Source organism: Diaphorina citri, unplaced genomic scaffold, assembly GCF_000475195.1.
Source record: "Diaphorina citri unplaced genomic scaffold, Diaci psyllid genome assembly version 1.1 scaffold1896, whole genome shotgun sequence".
Taxonomy (NCBI): domain Eukaryota; kingdom Metazoa; phylum Arthropoda; class Insecta; order Hemiptera; family Psyllidae; genus Diaphorina; species Diaphorina citri.
In genome coordinates this window covers 31,925-45,968 of record NW_007379322.1, presented here as the reverse complement: position 1 = coordinate 45,968, position 14,044 = coordinate 31,925, and the positions used below count along the sequence as shown (strand labels likewise).

The 14,044-nt window shown below is 39.8% G+C and overlaps 1 protein-coding gene and 2 long non-coding RNA genes across 7 annotated transcripts; 1 reads left to right on the top strand and 2 right to left on the bottom strand.

The window, feature by feature from the left end:
* The first annotated feature begins 1,080 nt into the window (after positions 1 to 1,080).
* On the top strand, positions 1,081 to 1,693 carry LOC113470873. Its single transcript, XR_003393778.1, has 2 exons — positions 1,081 to 1,324; positions 1,486 to 1,693. It is a non-coding gene; the product is annotated as an uncharacterized LOC113470873 (long non-coding RNA).
* A 37-nt stretch (positions 1,694 to 1,730) lies between these two features.
* LOC113470874 lies at positions 1,731 to 2,848 on the bottom strand. The gene is made up of 2 exons (XR_003393779.1): positions 2,322 to 2,848; positions 1,731 to 2,075 (listed from the first exon to the last, which is right to left on the bottom strand). It is a non-coding gene; the product is annotated as an uncharacterized LOC113470874 (long non-coding RNA).
* Positions 2,849 to 8,249: 5,401 nt separating this feature from the next.
* Positions 8,250 to 10,942, bottom strand: LOC103517578. Of its 5 annotated transcripts, none has more exons than XM_026829614.1 (4): positions 10,816 to 10,942; positions 9,486 to 9,629; positions 9,327 to 9,396; positions 8,250 to 8,936 (listed from the first exon to the last, which is right to left on the bottom strand). In XM_026829614.1, exons 1-4 carry the CDS (start codon positions 10,852 to 10,854, stop codon positions 8,776 to 8,778), a joined length of 414 nt encoding a protein of 137 aa, XP_026685415.1. In that variant the 5' UTR covers positions 10,855 to 10,942; the 3' UTR covers positions 8,250 to 8,775. The 5 variants fall into 5 exon arrangements, with proteins under 5 accessions (XP_026685415.1, XP_008480842.1, XP_017302995.1 ...); XM_008482620.3 differs by having other exon boundaries at positions 9,327 to 9,451; positions 9,541 to 9,629; XM_017447506.2 differs by lacking the exon at positions 10,816 to 10,942 and adding an exon at positions 10,240 to 10,366 and having other exon boundaries at positions 9,327 to 9,377; positions 9,467 to 9,629.
* Between the last annotated feature and the right edge of the window lie 3,102 nt (positions 10,943 to 14,044).

Below are 14,044 nucleotides of genomic sequence, written 5' to 3'. Positions count from 1 at the left end.
TTTTTTTTTTTTTTTTTTTTAGTGGATGTGCCAAATTTTCCGATGTTGAAAAATCCAAACTTGTAAACGCGGCTTATCACGGTGCTCGGGAGTAGTGCTCTTTTCCTCCGCTTGAGGCGCTTAAAGCGTAAGTTTGACTAGACGACGGCAAATGACTAATGACTTCTTTTTGCCGTTGTTTCCATGCAAGGACCTCCATGTTTCTGTTTCCACTTTCCATGTGCTTTTGCGTCTTTGCGTTTTTTATTTTTTTAAATTTTGGTTTTTTGGTGTTTTGGTTTGGATTTGACAGAGTACCTACCGTCCTACCTTTGGAAAAACTTCTGTAAAACTTGGAAAAGGACCCTCGAAAAGTTCTTCTTTTACTCAAACTTTAAGTTTTTTGTTGCTTGATACGGCTAGGGAGTTAACACTTCCCAATCAGGATATTGAGGCTAGATCAAACCTTGGTACCAGTGTTCTTACTTAAGGGATTTTTATCCCTTAATTACTCACTTCAGTAGGTACATACTTATAGGTACATTTATTTGAAAAATTTCGCCTGCGGCGCTATAACTCTCTTTGGGTGTTGAATTATCTAAACTGGAGCGCCCCTGCTCCCCGTTCCAGAGCGCAGAAAATCCTAGGGGCACTGGAAATGTAAATCCCACCCTGGGAATTAGGGATTTTCAAAGAAAAAAATTTCGCCTGCGGCGCTATAACTCTCTTTGGGTGTTGAATTATCTAAACTGGAGCGCCCCTGCTCCCCGTTCCAGAGCGCAGAAATTCCTAGGGGCACTGGAAATGTAAATCCCATCCTGGGAATTAGGGATTTTCAAAGAAATTTTTTTTGGGTTTTGTCTGGGATTTTTTGTGGTAGTCCCGTAAGAACACTGCTTGGTACCTACATGGACACAGTTACTGCCCTTTTCACTAAGACACAAAAAGTACCTAACCTACTAGGTAATCAAACGAAACTGTCTCCCAAGGCCCTATTCGGTGAACAATTCAGCATTTCCCATTTTCCTCTTTTCACACCACATACACAAAAAAAAGTACTTTGTCAAGATTTTCTGCAATCAAACGAAACTGTCTCCCAAGGCCCTATTCGGTGAACGATTCAGCATTTCCCATTTTCCTCTTTTCACACCACATACACAAAAAAAGTACTTTGTCAAGATTTTCTGCGTGTGGATTAAAAAGAGGAATACGAGGAAGCAGAGAAGTTTATGGAACAAGCCTGAGGTCTATGAATCAATGTTGGCTCTATAGCTCATAAATACAGTGTCCAAAAGTTATGCACTAGATATTTCTTTTCCCCAAGTACCTACAAACCTAAAAACAGGTTCTTTCCATTTCAAAGAGGAATACGAGGAAGCAGAGAAGTTTATGGAACAAGCCTGAGGTCTATGAATCAATGTTGGCTCTATAGCTCATAAATACAGTGCCCACAAGTTATGCACTAGATATTTCTTTTCCCCCAAGTACCTACAAACCTAAAAACAGGTTCTTTCCATTTTAGTGGGGGTTATTTTCTTAGAATGGGGGGAGGATGGTTAGAATATTCCAGGGCCTTTTTTAGGGAGGGGGTGGCTAACTGAAAAATTCATTATACAATACATATTTGCCCAGGGGAGGTACCAACTACTGTAAATCCATGTTCATTGAGCATTTGAGAGCTTACATTCATGATACAAACCCAGTGACAACAAAGGAATACGAGGAAGCAGAGAAGTTTATGGAACAAGCCTGAGGTCTATGAATCAATGTTGGCTCTATAGCTCATAAATACAGTGTCCACAAGTTATGCACTAGAAATTTCTTTTCCCCAAGTACCTACAAACCTAAAAACAGGTTCTTTCCATTTTAGTGGGGGTTATTTTCTTAGAATGGGGGGAGGATGGTTAGAATATTCCAGGGCCTTTTTTAGGGGGGGGGTGGCTAACTGAAAAATTCATTATACAATACATATTTGCCCAGGGGAGGTACCAACTACTGTAAATCCATGTTCATTGAGCATTTGAGAGCTTACATTCATGATACAAACACAGCAACAACAAAGTCTGGTGGAAATAACAACTTTTGGGAAAAATGACCTAATGGTCAAAAATTCCGAAGTGGGGGTCATTTTCTTAGAATGGGGGGAGGATGGTTAGAATATTCCAGGGCCTTTTTTAGGGAGGGGGGTGGCTAACTGAAAAATTCATTATACAATACATATTCGCCCAGGGGAAGTACCAACTACTGTAAATGCATGTTCATTGAGTATTTGCGAGCTTACATGCATGATACAAACCCAGCAACAACAAAGGCTGGTGGAAATAACTTTTGGGAAAAATGACCTAATGGTCAAAAATTCCGGCATTTGTAAAAACAACAAGACCCATAATTATTAGTTCTAAGTTGTCATTCCCCAACAACCATTTAAGCTCTATTATTATGCTATCAAATACTCAAATGAACCAGGCCACAAGTTGGAATTTGAACCCACATAAGTTCCTCCCTTCTTACAAATTACATAGGATTAGTGTTTTGTAGCCTAAGTATACAAAAGTTCCCATCAGTACATTTTGAGCCCAATTGCCGAATTTGCCAGATGAAAAAAAACACTGCAGTTTGAAAGATCACTCTAGTTTGGCATTTTCAAAATGCAAAAACCCCAAAACTCAAACTCTGTGGACTGAAAATGCTCCATACATGGTCTGGCATCATGAAAATGCTCAAACTTCAAAAATGAGGTAGGTAGGGCTTTAAAGTTATAAAAAAAACTCCTATAAGAATGAATAAATAAGTCTTGGAAAAAAGAAGAAGGAAAAAATGTGTTGTATGGCAAATTCAGCTATTGGAGAGCCTACCCAACAATATTTCTTGTAAACGCGCCTTATCACGGTGCTCGGGAGTAGTGCTCTTTTCCTCCGCTTGAGGCGCTTAAAGCGTGAGTTTGAAGATGCCGGCGTGCTAATTTCACGCATGTAAACAATGACGTAATGACGGCAAAATGCAAATGACTTTTTTTTTCCTTTGCCGTAATTGCCGTTGTTTCCATGTGCTTTTGCGACTTTTACTTTTTACAACTTTGGTTTTTTGTTTCGGATTTGACAGAATACCTTTGGAAAAACTTTTGTAAAACTTGGAAAAGTACCCTCGAAAAGTTCTTCTTTTACTCAAAATTTAGGTTGATACAGGATTTCAAAGTCTCAAACGATTATCACATTTTTCGAGGGTGAGTTTTTCAAAATTTTGAGCTCAGTGTCTTTATAAAAATAGACACACCGTAGTTCCCGCACAAGTCATTGAAGTTAAGTGTCTTCAATCGTGGTTGGTGTCTGGATAGGTGAGTGGTGCAACCGCCGGGACACTGGTTGTGTTCTGAAAACAATCTACTTTTTACAAGGTGCATTCTGAGAACTAGCAACTCTACGAGCCTATGTGAGTATGTGCAACCTGAAAAGAGCACTCAGCTACTCAGCAGTACATAATAATTTGCATTTGTTTCAGATTCATGCATAGGGAAGAACAACACAAAATGAGAACTATTGGTGCTACCATCAGTGGTGAACACATAGACCTTGTTGTAACAAAGAACAACACAAAATGAGAACTATTGGTGCTACCATCAGTGGTGAACACATAGACCTTGTTGTAACAGAATATGAGTAAGTGATATTGTTATCTATTTCTCAAAGATTTAGCAGGCATCAATGTGAACTGCCTTTTGTTGTCCCAAGGGTTATTCCTGATTATTAATCTAACGTCATGAGACAGGCCTATTTCAAAGTCTCAAACGATTATCACATTTTTCGAGGGTGAGTTTTTCAAAATTTTGAGCTCAGTGTCTTTATAAAAATAGACACACCATAGTTCCCGCACAAGTCATTGAAGTTAAGTGTTATCAATCGTGGTTGGTGTCTGGATAGGTGAGTGGTGCAACCGCTGGGACACTGGTTGTGTTCTGAAAACAATCTACTTTTTACAAGGTGCATTCTGTGAACTAGCAACTCTTTACGAGCCTATGTGCAACCTGAAAAGAGCACTCAGCAGTACATATTAATTTGCATTTGTTTCAGATTCATGCATAGGGAAGAACAACACAAAATGAGAACTATTGGTGCTATCATCAGTGGTGAACATATAGACCTTGTTGTAACAGAATATGAGTAAGTGATATTAGTTATCTATTTCTCAAAGATTTAGCGGGCATCAATGTGAACTGCCTTTTGTTGTCCAAAATCAAACGAAACTGTCTCCCAAGGCCCTATTCGGTGAACGATTCAGCATTTCCCATTTTCCTCTTTTCACACCACATACACAAAAAAAAGTACTTTGTCAAGATTTTCGGCATGTGGATTAAAAAGAGGAATATGAGGAAGCAGAGAAGTTTATGGAACAAGCCTGAGGTCTATGAATCAATGTTGGCTCTATAGCTCATAAATACAGTGTCCACAACCACAAGTTATGCACTAGATATTTCTTTTCCCCAGGTACCTACAAACCTAAAAACAGGTTTTTTTTCATTTTAGTGGGGGTTTCAAAGTTGAACGACATGCGCTTTCCTCTCCAGCTTTCCACAACTTTCACTTTTCCTTTTCAGAAAATCCAGAACTTTGGGGAAAAAAAAGGAAAATTTTTCACGATGAAATTTGAGGTTAGGTCAGCTGACCAAAGCCCCGTTCACACGGTGCGCGATTTAGATTTCGTTGCCGGACACAAGTTGCCGTCGCCAAAAATTCAAGTTTTTTGAGCGTGGCGGGAATTTGAAAAATGAAATACCCATATGCAACACTTTTGCTATCTGAGACACTGATGTGAATGAATTGAATACCTACCTATAGTACCTATGATGTTTTATGACTTTTATGTGTATTTTGCAAAGGATCCAAAAATTAATTTACTATCATACAATCTCTATTTTGATGTTAAAAAAAACTACGTATTTTATCTTTTACCTATCGTTGCACGTGATTAGTATCCAGATAGGTGACTATCTTAGCTTAGCAATCGTGTGTTGGCTAGATTTCCCTGTCTCGATCAAGCAGGGTGAGGTTAATGATGAGAGTTGTTTCGAAACGGTCGGTAGCTAAATAAAAAATAAAACAAATCCTTGGGAACTTTGGGGAAAAAAGGAAAATTTTCACGATGAAATTTGAGGTTAGGTCAGCTGACCAAAGCCCCGTTCACACGGTGCGCGATTTGGATTTCGTTGCCGGACACAAGTTGCCGTCGCCAAAAATTCAAGTTTTTTGAGCGTGGCGGGAATTTGAAAATTGAAATACCCATATGCAACACTTTTGCTATCTGAGACATTGATGTGAATGAATTGAATACCTACCTATGATGTTTTATGACTCTATTTTGATGTTAAAAAAAAACTACGTATTTTATCTTTTACCTATCGTTGCACGTGATTAGTATCCAGATAGGTGACTATCTTAGCAATCGTGTGTTGGCTAGATTTCCCTGTCTCGATCAAGCAGGGTGAGGTTAATGATGAGAGTTGTTTCGAAATGGTCGGTAGCTAAATAAAAAATAAAACAAATCCTTGTTCTTTATATAGCTTTTTATTTTAAACAGAATTTTAATTTTTCAATCTTAAACGGTAATTTATAAATACGTATAGTAATATAGTTTTAACACAATCACTTAAAAAATAATTATTATAGGCGCATTTTCTTTCCAGTGATTCAAAAACGATTTTTTTAAGGTTTTGGTGCCCGTCAAATTAAACAGAATTTTAATTTTTCAATCTTAAACGGTAATTTATAAATACGTATAGTAATATAGTTTTAACACAATCACTTAAAAAATAATAATTATAGGCGCATTTTCTTTCCAGTGATTCAAAAACGATTTTTTTAGGTTTTGGTGCCCGTCAAAAGAGACCTCGATTTTAAAAGTTGCATCTTAAAATCGATCTTATTTTACCTACATTCTTGGGTATTCGCCTTTCACATTTCGCCGAACGTCGACATGGTTTTCAAAGGTTTCCTTTCGTAATACCTATTACGTCATAACTTTTGAAAAGTGCGAAATGTTAAATAGAACCCGGGCAAGATCTCGAGTCTAGAAACAGGATAAAATCACGATAAAACCGGGATTAATCTGTCAATATGTTATCCCGAGACCTCGATTTTAAAAGTTGCATCTTAAAATCGATCTTATTTTACCTACATTCTTGGGTATTCGCCTTTCACATTTCGCCGAACGTTGACATGGTTTTCGAAGGTTTCCTTTCGTAATACCTATTACGTCATAACTTTTGAAAAGTGCGAAATGTTAAACAGAACCCGGGCTAGATCTCGAGTCTAGAAACAGGATAAAATCACGATAAACCGGGATCCGAGATCCCGTAATGACACTACATCACCTAATCCTATTAGGTTATCAGGAAATAAAATGCTTCTACGGTCGCATGAAAATTATTCAACCATATTTCTTATTTAAGCAAAATCACAGATAGATATAAATCCAATATCTTTTATTTAAAATTGTCCATACAAAAAGCTGCTGCAAATATGAAAAACAGTTGAGAAGTGAAATTAACATTTTCATTATTAGAGAGGTAGGAAAAGAAATACTACAGATAGATATAAATCCAATATCTTTTATTTAAAATTGTCCATACAAAAAGCTGCTGCAAATATGAAAAACAGTTGAGAAATGAAATCAACATATTCATTATTAGAGAGGTAGGAAAAGAAATACACTCACAGATAGATATAAATCCAATATCTTTTATTTAAAATTGTCCATACAAAAAGCTGCTGCAAATATGAAAAACAGTTGAGAAATGAAATTAACATATTCATTATTAGAGAGGTAGGAAAAGAAATACACTTAAGTGAGAAATAAATTTTCATTGAATCCTTGTCGGAAATTTTCTTCCTCGATAATTTCCACCTCTCTAAATTTTATGACTTGACTTGGACTCGAACCAGCAACCTCCAGATCAGAAGCAGACAAATAGGGACTCTGAAGTCCGACGCTGGCAGTATAAATAAAATTGTAGAATAATGGTTACTGAACCGTTTTTCTTCATACAGTCGATAATTTCCACCTCTCTAAATTTTATGACTTGACTTGGACTCGAACCAGCAACCTCCAGATCAGAAGCAGACAAATAGGGACTCTTAAGTCCGACGCTGGCAGTATAAATAAAATTGTATAGTATAATGGTTACTGAACCGTTTTTCTTCATACAAACTTCCTACTTCAAAGGTTAAAAACAATAATTGAAATACAACTGAAAGTATACACAGAAAGAGGCCTTAAATTGTTAGGTTAGGTATTGAATTAGCGTTAGTTCAGGTGTATTTTTCTTTCAGGAAATTGACCACTGGTCCAAGAAAAACTGAATTGAGTAGTGGTCAATTTTCCAGCGGTCAATGTCCCGAAAGAAAGGTACACTTTTTCTCTCTCCTTTTCTCTTTAAGAGATTCCGCCTTAAATTGTTAGGTTAGGTATTGAATTAGCGTTAGTTCAGGTGTATTTTTCTTTCAGGAAATTGACCACTGGTCCAAGAAAAACTGCATTGAGTAGTGGTCAATTTTCCAGCGGTCTATGTCCCGAAAGAAAGGTACACTTTTTCTCTCTCCTTTTCTCTTTAAGAGATTCCAGAGAGAGGAGAAAGAGAGGGCCCTGTATACCCATTGGGTAGGTGTGGGCAAGAAGAAGAGGGATAGAAGTATTTTAAATACAAGAAACAATATGGTAGCATTGATTAGAAATCAATATTATAAATACAAACAGGATGTCCCATACAGTAAGTAATTTTTCAAGAGGTTGGATAGAGGGACCTGTAACTGCTAAGGTCTTATCGTCCAGAAATCGAAGAGAGAAGGACGCCAGGATAGGAGAATGCCAGTTGTTCCAAGAACGAGCATTATCCGTTCAGGATAAAATCCGCCCCGGGCGGGAATCGAGTCCACGGCCTAGCGCTTACAAGGCAGACGCGCTACCACCCCAACTAACTAAGCCCATACAGTAAGTAATTTTTCAAGAGGTTGGATAGAGGGACCTGTAACTGCTAAGGTCTTATCGTCCAGAAATCGAAGAGAGAAGGAAGCCAGGATAGGAGAATGCCAGCTGTTCCGAGAACGAGCATTATCCGTTCAGGATAAAATCCGCCCCGGGCGGGAATCGAGTCCGCGGCCTAGCGCTTACAAGGCAGACGCGCTACCACCCCAGCTAACTATGGGCTGGCTAAAGAACTCTTTTATTCCTTCCGCCAATATTTTAATGCCTTAGCTTATTTATTAAGACTCTTTATTCGATTTTCAAGAAAATTACAAAGGTTTTCGCCTTAGACAATCTCTGCAATATGATTCGACCCTGCTAATCTCATTCGAGCAGAATAAACAACGTATACCTCATTGTTCCATTTTATTCCGCTAGCAAAATTCTTGTCAATAGGCAGTTTTTTTATATTATCATTTTATTAAATTTTAGGCCGAACGGTTGTTAAATTTTAGATCCCATCAGAAATTTCGGGGCCCCAAAGGGCCCACGTGGGTTCTAGAGTTCTATAAGTGGGTTCTAAATTTCACTGAATTCACTAGTATGACAACCACTGTTATGTTACAGGACTGCTTTGGAGGCACCAAAAGGGCCCTTCTTCTAAGTGGGTTCTACAGTTCTATGAGTGGGTTCTGTAGGTCTATAAAATGGGTTCTAAAGTTCACTGAATTCACTAGTATGTTACAGCCACTGTTATGTTACGGGACTGCTTCTATTGACAGCAATACTTCTAGAGTAAGGTTCGCTTATTTAGTTAAAAAAACCTATGCACCCCGCCTAGTACTATTGCCAATACCTCAGCATTAGAATTGACATGCTAGATAGGAGCAGACTTGGCCAGTTACCCGCCAAGCTCGGCGTTGCTGCGTTTTTGTTCTGGGTAGAGTTGCCCCCGGTGGTAGAGTTCTGATCCAGAGGGTTCAGGGGGTTGATTCCTTTGGGATCTGAAAATTAGAGGAGGGGTAAAATTAGAGCGCGGATGGATTTGGTTATTTCATTATTTTTATTACTTGCCTGGAAATCGAACCTGGTGAAATGGAATGAAGAAGGGGTAAAATTAGAGTTCGGATGGAATTGGTTATTTCATTATTTTTATTACTTGCCTGGAAATCGAACCTGGTGAAATGGAATGAAGGCTCGATCTCACTCAGATGGAAAAACGAGTGCAATTTTTGCACACTGTTTACCCTACACCTGAGGCTCAGAGTGGGCTTTCTGTGTACGCTAACCGTGCTGGATGGAAAAACGAGTGCAATTTTTGCACACTGTTTACCCTACACCTGAGGCTCAGAGTGGGCTTTCTGTGTACGCTAACCGTGCTGTATATACTTTACCTTCCAATATCCTCGGCCGCAGGCCATCCGGCCCATCTCCGGAGCCAGAGCCTGCGTCAAATTCTCCCACCTCCTCGTCCTCCTCATCATCTGACGGCCGATACTCCTGTCGGCCGCGCAGTGGCCTCCCGTCCCAGAGCCTGCGTCAAATTCTCCCACCTCCTCGTCCTCCTCATCATCTGACGGCCGATACTCCTGTCGGCCGCGCAGTGGCCTCCCGTCTCCTCCAGAACCAGAACCTTCTTCCTCGGCCAACACGTAGGAGCGCGATTCCAGCTTCAACGAGGTTTGGGCGTCTACAACCTGGAACAATGAGAGGGAAACATAATTATGTTATTCAATAATAAGAGAATTAATACCTTTCTCCTAATAATAATTTAATAAAGTTCGAGACAAAAATATGGCCCTCAAGACGGCTGACTCCAAGGAAAATGTCAATTACGATTGTTCTTATTCAAAATTTCAAACCGACCTATCCTTAGGAACAGGCGTCCTGAGAACGCACCTTATCTGTTTAGGATAAAATCCACCCCGGGCGGGAATTTCTCCTAATAATAATTTAATAAAGTTCGAGACAAAAATATGGCCCTCAAGACGGCTGACTCCAAGGAAAATGTCAATTACGATTGTACTTATTCAAAATTTCAAACCCACCTATCCTTAGGAACAGGCATCCTGAGAATGCACCTTATCTGTTTAGGATAAAATCCACCCCGGGCGGGAATCGAACCCGCAACAAGGCAGACGCGCTACCAACCAAGCTATGTAACAAGGTTGGCCTTTTAGTCTTATTTGAGAGAAGTATAAGAACCATTTTGAAGGGACTTTTCAGTCCTATCCGAGGAAGATAAACACTACAATTTAGTCTCATTCGAGCAGGATAAACAAGGTATATTCTATTCTACGTATGTACCTGTTTGGCATGCCGTAGACCATCAATAATGCGCGCCATTTTGCTTTCGATAGCAGAATCCTGACTCCACGTACTATCTGGATTTGGCTTCTGCTCTCCCCATTTCCTGAATAGGCCCACAGTCTTGTTGTATCTGGGGAAAAACAGAAAAGAATATTGAATTACACAGTGTCAGTGAGTAGTGACGCAGGCTCTGGCTCCGGAGATGGGCCGGATGGCCTGCGGCCGAGAATACTGGAAGGTAAAGTACAGCACGGTTACCATACACAAAAAGACCACTCTGAGCCTCAGGTGTAGGGTAAACAGCGTGCAACAATAGCACTCAAATTTTATTATTAACCTCGTAAATATTCTGCTTCGGGGAAGGTAGAGAGGTGCGAAATAGCCGGGCGGGAATCGAACCCGCAACCTAACGCTTACAAGGCAGACGCGCTACCAACCAAGCTATGTAACAAGGTTGGCCTTTTAGTCTTAGAACCATTTTGAAGAGACTTTTCAGTCCTATCCGAGGAAGATAAACACTACAATTCAGTCTCATTCGAGCAGGATAAACAAGGTATATTCTATTCTACGTACCTGTTTGGCATGCCGTAGACCATCAATAATGCGCGCCATTTTGCTTTCGATAGCAGAATCCTGACTCCACGTACTATCTGGATTTGACTTCTGCTCTCCCCATTTCCTGAATAGGCCCACAGTCTTGTTGTATCTGGGGAAAAACAGAAAAGAATATTGAATTTTTTTCGAAGAGGTTTAAGTAATGCTTAAGAAATAAGTAGTGCTTTATTTAGACTGTCAGCTTAGAACAAGTTGTTCCATTATACAAACAGGTTTGATAGAGGGAGCTGTAACTGTTAAAGGTCTTATCGTCCCGAATCGAAGAGAGAAGGAAGACAGGAGAAAGCTAGCCGTTCCGAAAACGAACTTTAGAAAAATTTTAAAAAAAAAAAAAAAAAAAAAAAAAAAAAAAAATCAATGTCTATAAATATGTACAATACGGTAATCTAGGCATTCTACATAAATATGTAGGTATAAAAAAAAATATCTGGTGTGAACATCACACGACTTTCGTTATCCTATTAAATGATGCTACCCGTTTAGTCGGTATAGCTGATGAAAACCGCCGAAAAAACGGTCGAAAAACGTCAAAAAGCGGTCAAAATACCGCCAAGCGTTGCACCGATCTTAACAAGATAATTCGACGAAAATGAAAAAAAAAAAAAAAGTAAAGTTGACATCTCCACCAAATTTTTAAATTTCACTGTTACGAAGTAAAAACGGAAACACCAGTGGCGTAGCGTCCATGTAGGGCGTGTATGGAGGCCATACACTCGAAAATTCCACTCAAATACCCTTAAATATTGACTTTATTGTATTCTTATTAGATAGATATTGTGATAGAAATTAGTGTCCGCCCTACACTTGGAGTTAGACCACGCTACGCCACTGAGAAACACTGTTTTTTTTTTCGAGTGGTCGCAGGTTCGATTCCTGCCCGAAGGCGGATTTTTTCCCAATCAGACAAGGTTCGTTCTCGAAACGGCTGACTTTCTCCTATCCTGTCTTCCTTCTCTCTTCGTTTTCGGGACGATAAGACCATAGTAGTTAGTACCTCTTCAAAAAATGATACATAATGATGATAATAATAAATGAGAGAGAGAGAGAGAGAGAGAGAGAGAGAGAGAGAGAGAGAGAGAGGGAGGGAGAAAATCAATAAAACGTGGACTACGTGATATGCGTAATTTTAAGGAAAAAAAAAAAATCCATCGATCGAGCGGTGCGGCATCATAATTATCAGTTTCTTATTTGTTTTATTTACGACTATTTTTTTTTCTTTTTTTTTATCTATTGGTCGGCCTGATTTGATATTCCAGTCAGATCTACATAGGTCGTTAGCTTTGATTTCTGTAGTGCCATTTTAGGCCTATCTCTCTAAAGAGAGGAGAGAAAAGGGAGAAAGAGGGAGGGTGAGAGGGAGAAAGAAGGAGAGGAGAGAAAAGGAGTGAGAATGGAGAGAGAGAGAGGTACGAAAAAGGGAGAGAGTAGAAGAAAGAGGAGACTTAAGTACAGGGGATAAAGGTAAGGAGAAAGGGAGGGAAAAAGAGGTGCAGAGAGGACAAAGAGAGAGGTCATGGTAATGGGGATGAGAAAAAGGGGAGGGAAGAGAGAGGGATAAATAACATCTAGAGAGAGGGAGAAACAGAGTGAGACAAGGGGATAATAGAGATTGGGAGCGAAAGAGGGGAATATTGGTGAGAGGGGAAGAAGAAAGACAATAGAAGATAGATTGGGGAGGGAGAGAAAAAGGGAGGGAGTGACACTGAGATTACATTTTCCCAGCATGATACAGACAAAGGATTAGAGGTTGACAGGTAGGATAGGAAGTACCTCCCCTCCCTCCCAATTCCCTCTCCTCTTTCTCTCTATTCCCCTCCCCCTCCCGCCACGCCTAGCTGCTTTGATAATATTTTTTCTGTGGGTATGTGTGTGTTGTGAAAGGGGAGAGAAATATTTTTTTCATTAAAAATCCGGGAGAGAAAAATATTATGGCAAACGTCGAAGGCGAAGGAGAAATGCGATAGTAGAAAAAGGTAAGGGAGAAGGAGAGACAAGGTGTGGAAACGAAATAGAGAAAAGGAAAGAAGGAGTTTGGGGGGAGACGGGTTTCATATAAATGCGGAGAAAATATTAAAAAAACCAGAATGAAAGATAATAAAGAACTGAAAACTGAAAAGAAATCAGTAGGGTGTGTTAAATAAACACACACTCTCGTGGAGTAGGTATACTATGAAGCCATGTATACCTATTCCTGGAGTATGCTATGAAGTTATAGGCACCTTGTTTTGTTGAGACTCATGTGGTGCAGCTATTGGCATTGATCTTGGAATCGAGGGTACCGTGGTTTGAATACAGGCAGCGACAAAAACGGATGCCCGTCCGTTGTACGAGTTAAATTGATACCTTTACTAGTCTTGGTTGCTGACATTGTGGAATTCAACGCTGTGTCCACACATAGTCGATCGGCTCGGTCGGTGTCAACTGAGACCGTACACTGCCTTGACGACATATATTCATCTCGTCGATCGACGGCGTCAACTACGTGTGGACATAGCTTAACGTTTCGACGTAGTACTTCAGAGCTTGAGACACTCGTCTGTAAAGCGGGACGACGAGGGTTTGAGTCCTAGAATCCCAACCGGGGATATGGAGAGACCACCTTTTTCAACATTTTGAAGCAATAAGCTTCAGATTGCTGAGATTAGTTTCAAAGTTTCAAGTCAAATTGTTGTCCTATCACTTCTCTCTCGTTTCCTCTGTGCGTGCTGATAGTATAGAGAGAGAGAGAGAGAGAGAGAGAGAGAGAGAGAGAGAGAGAGAAGGGAAGGAATTAGTGGAGGACAGGAGGTGTAGGAGGAATAGTAAGAGGAAGAGGAGGGGAACTAAAAGGTGGACAGAGAGTAGCTGTGGTTTTTCTCTCCTCTCCTCTTTCTCTTTCTCAAGCCAAGTAGTCCAAGTACTCAAGTACCTACCAAGGGTAGAGAGAGGCTATGGAGTAAGTGAAGGCTATGGAGTAAGTAAGTAGCGTAACTTAGCACACCAAACAGCCCCAAAGGATGGGTTAAGCTTCTACAACTACATAAACAAAAAGTCCCCTCTGAGGCTTAGATGTGTTTATGTTTAGGTTTTTAATGGATTAATGGAATATTTTAATAGCATTAAACTTATCCAAGTACCAACCATCCAGTCTTGCACAAGTTCAAATTACACGAAAAGCTGTGCAGGCCAGAGGCTAGTGGTTCTCAAA

Bases quoted from the DNA above. Each gene is read 5' to 3' on its own strand.
- LOC103517578 (XM_026829614.1), bottom strand. From the start codon at position 10,854: ATGGCGCGCATTATTGATGGTCTACGGCATGCCAAACAG. The intron at 9,630-10,815 runs GTACGTAGAATA...TCATTGTTCCAG, and splicing joins GTCTACGGCATGCCAAACAG to GTTGTAGACGCCCAAACCTC. The intron at 9,397-9,485 runs GTGGGAGAATTT...GAGGACGAGGAG, and splicing joins ATGATGAGGAGGACGAGGAG to GTGGGAGAATTTGACGCAGG.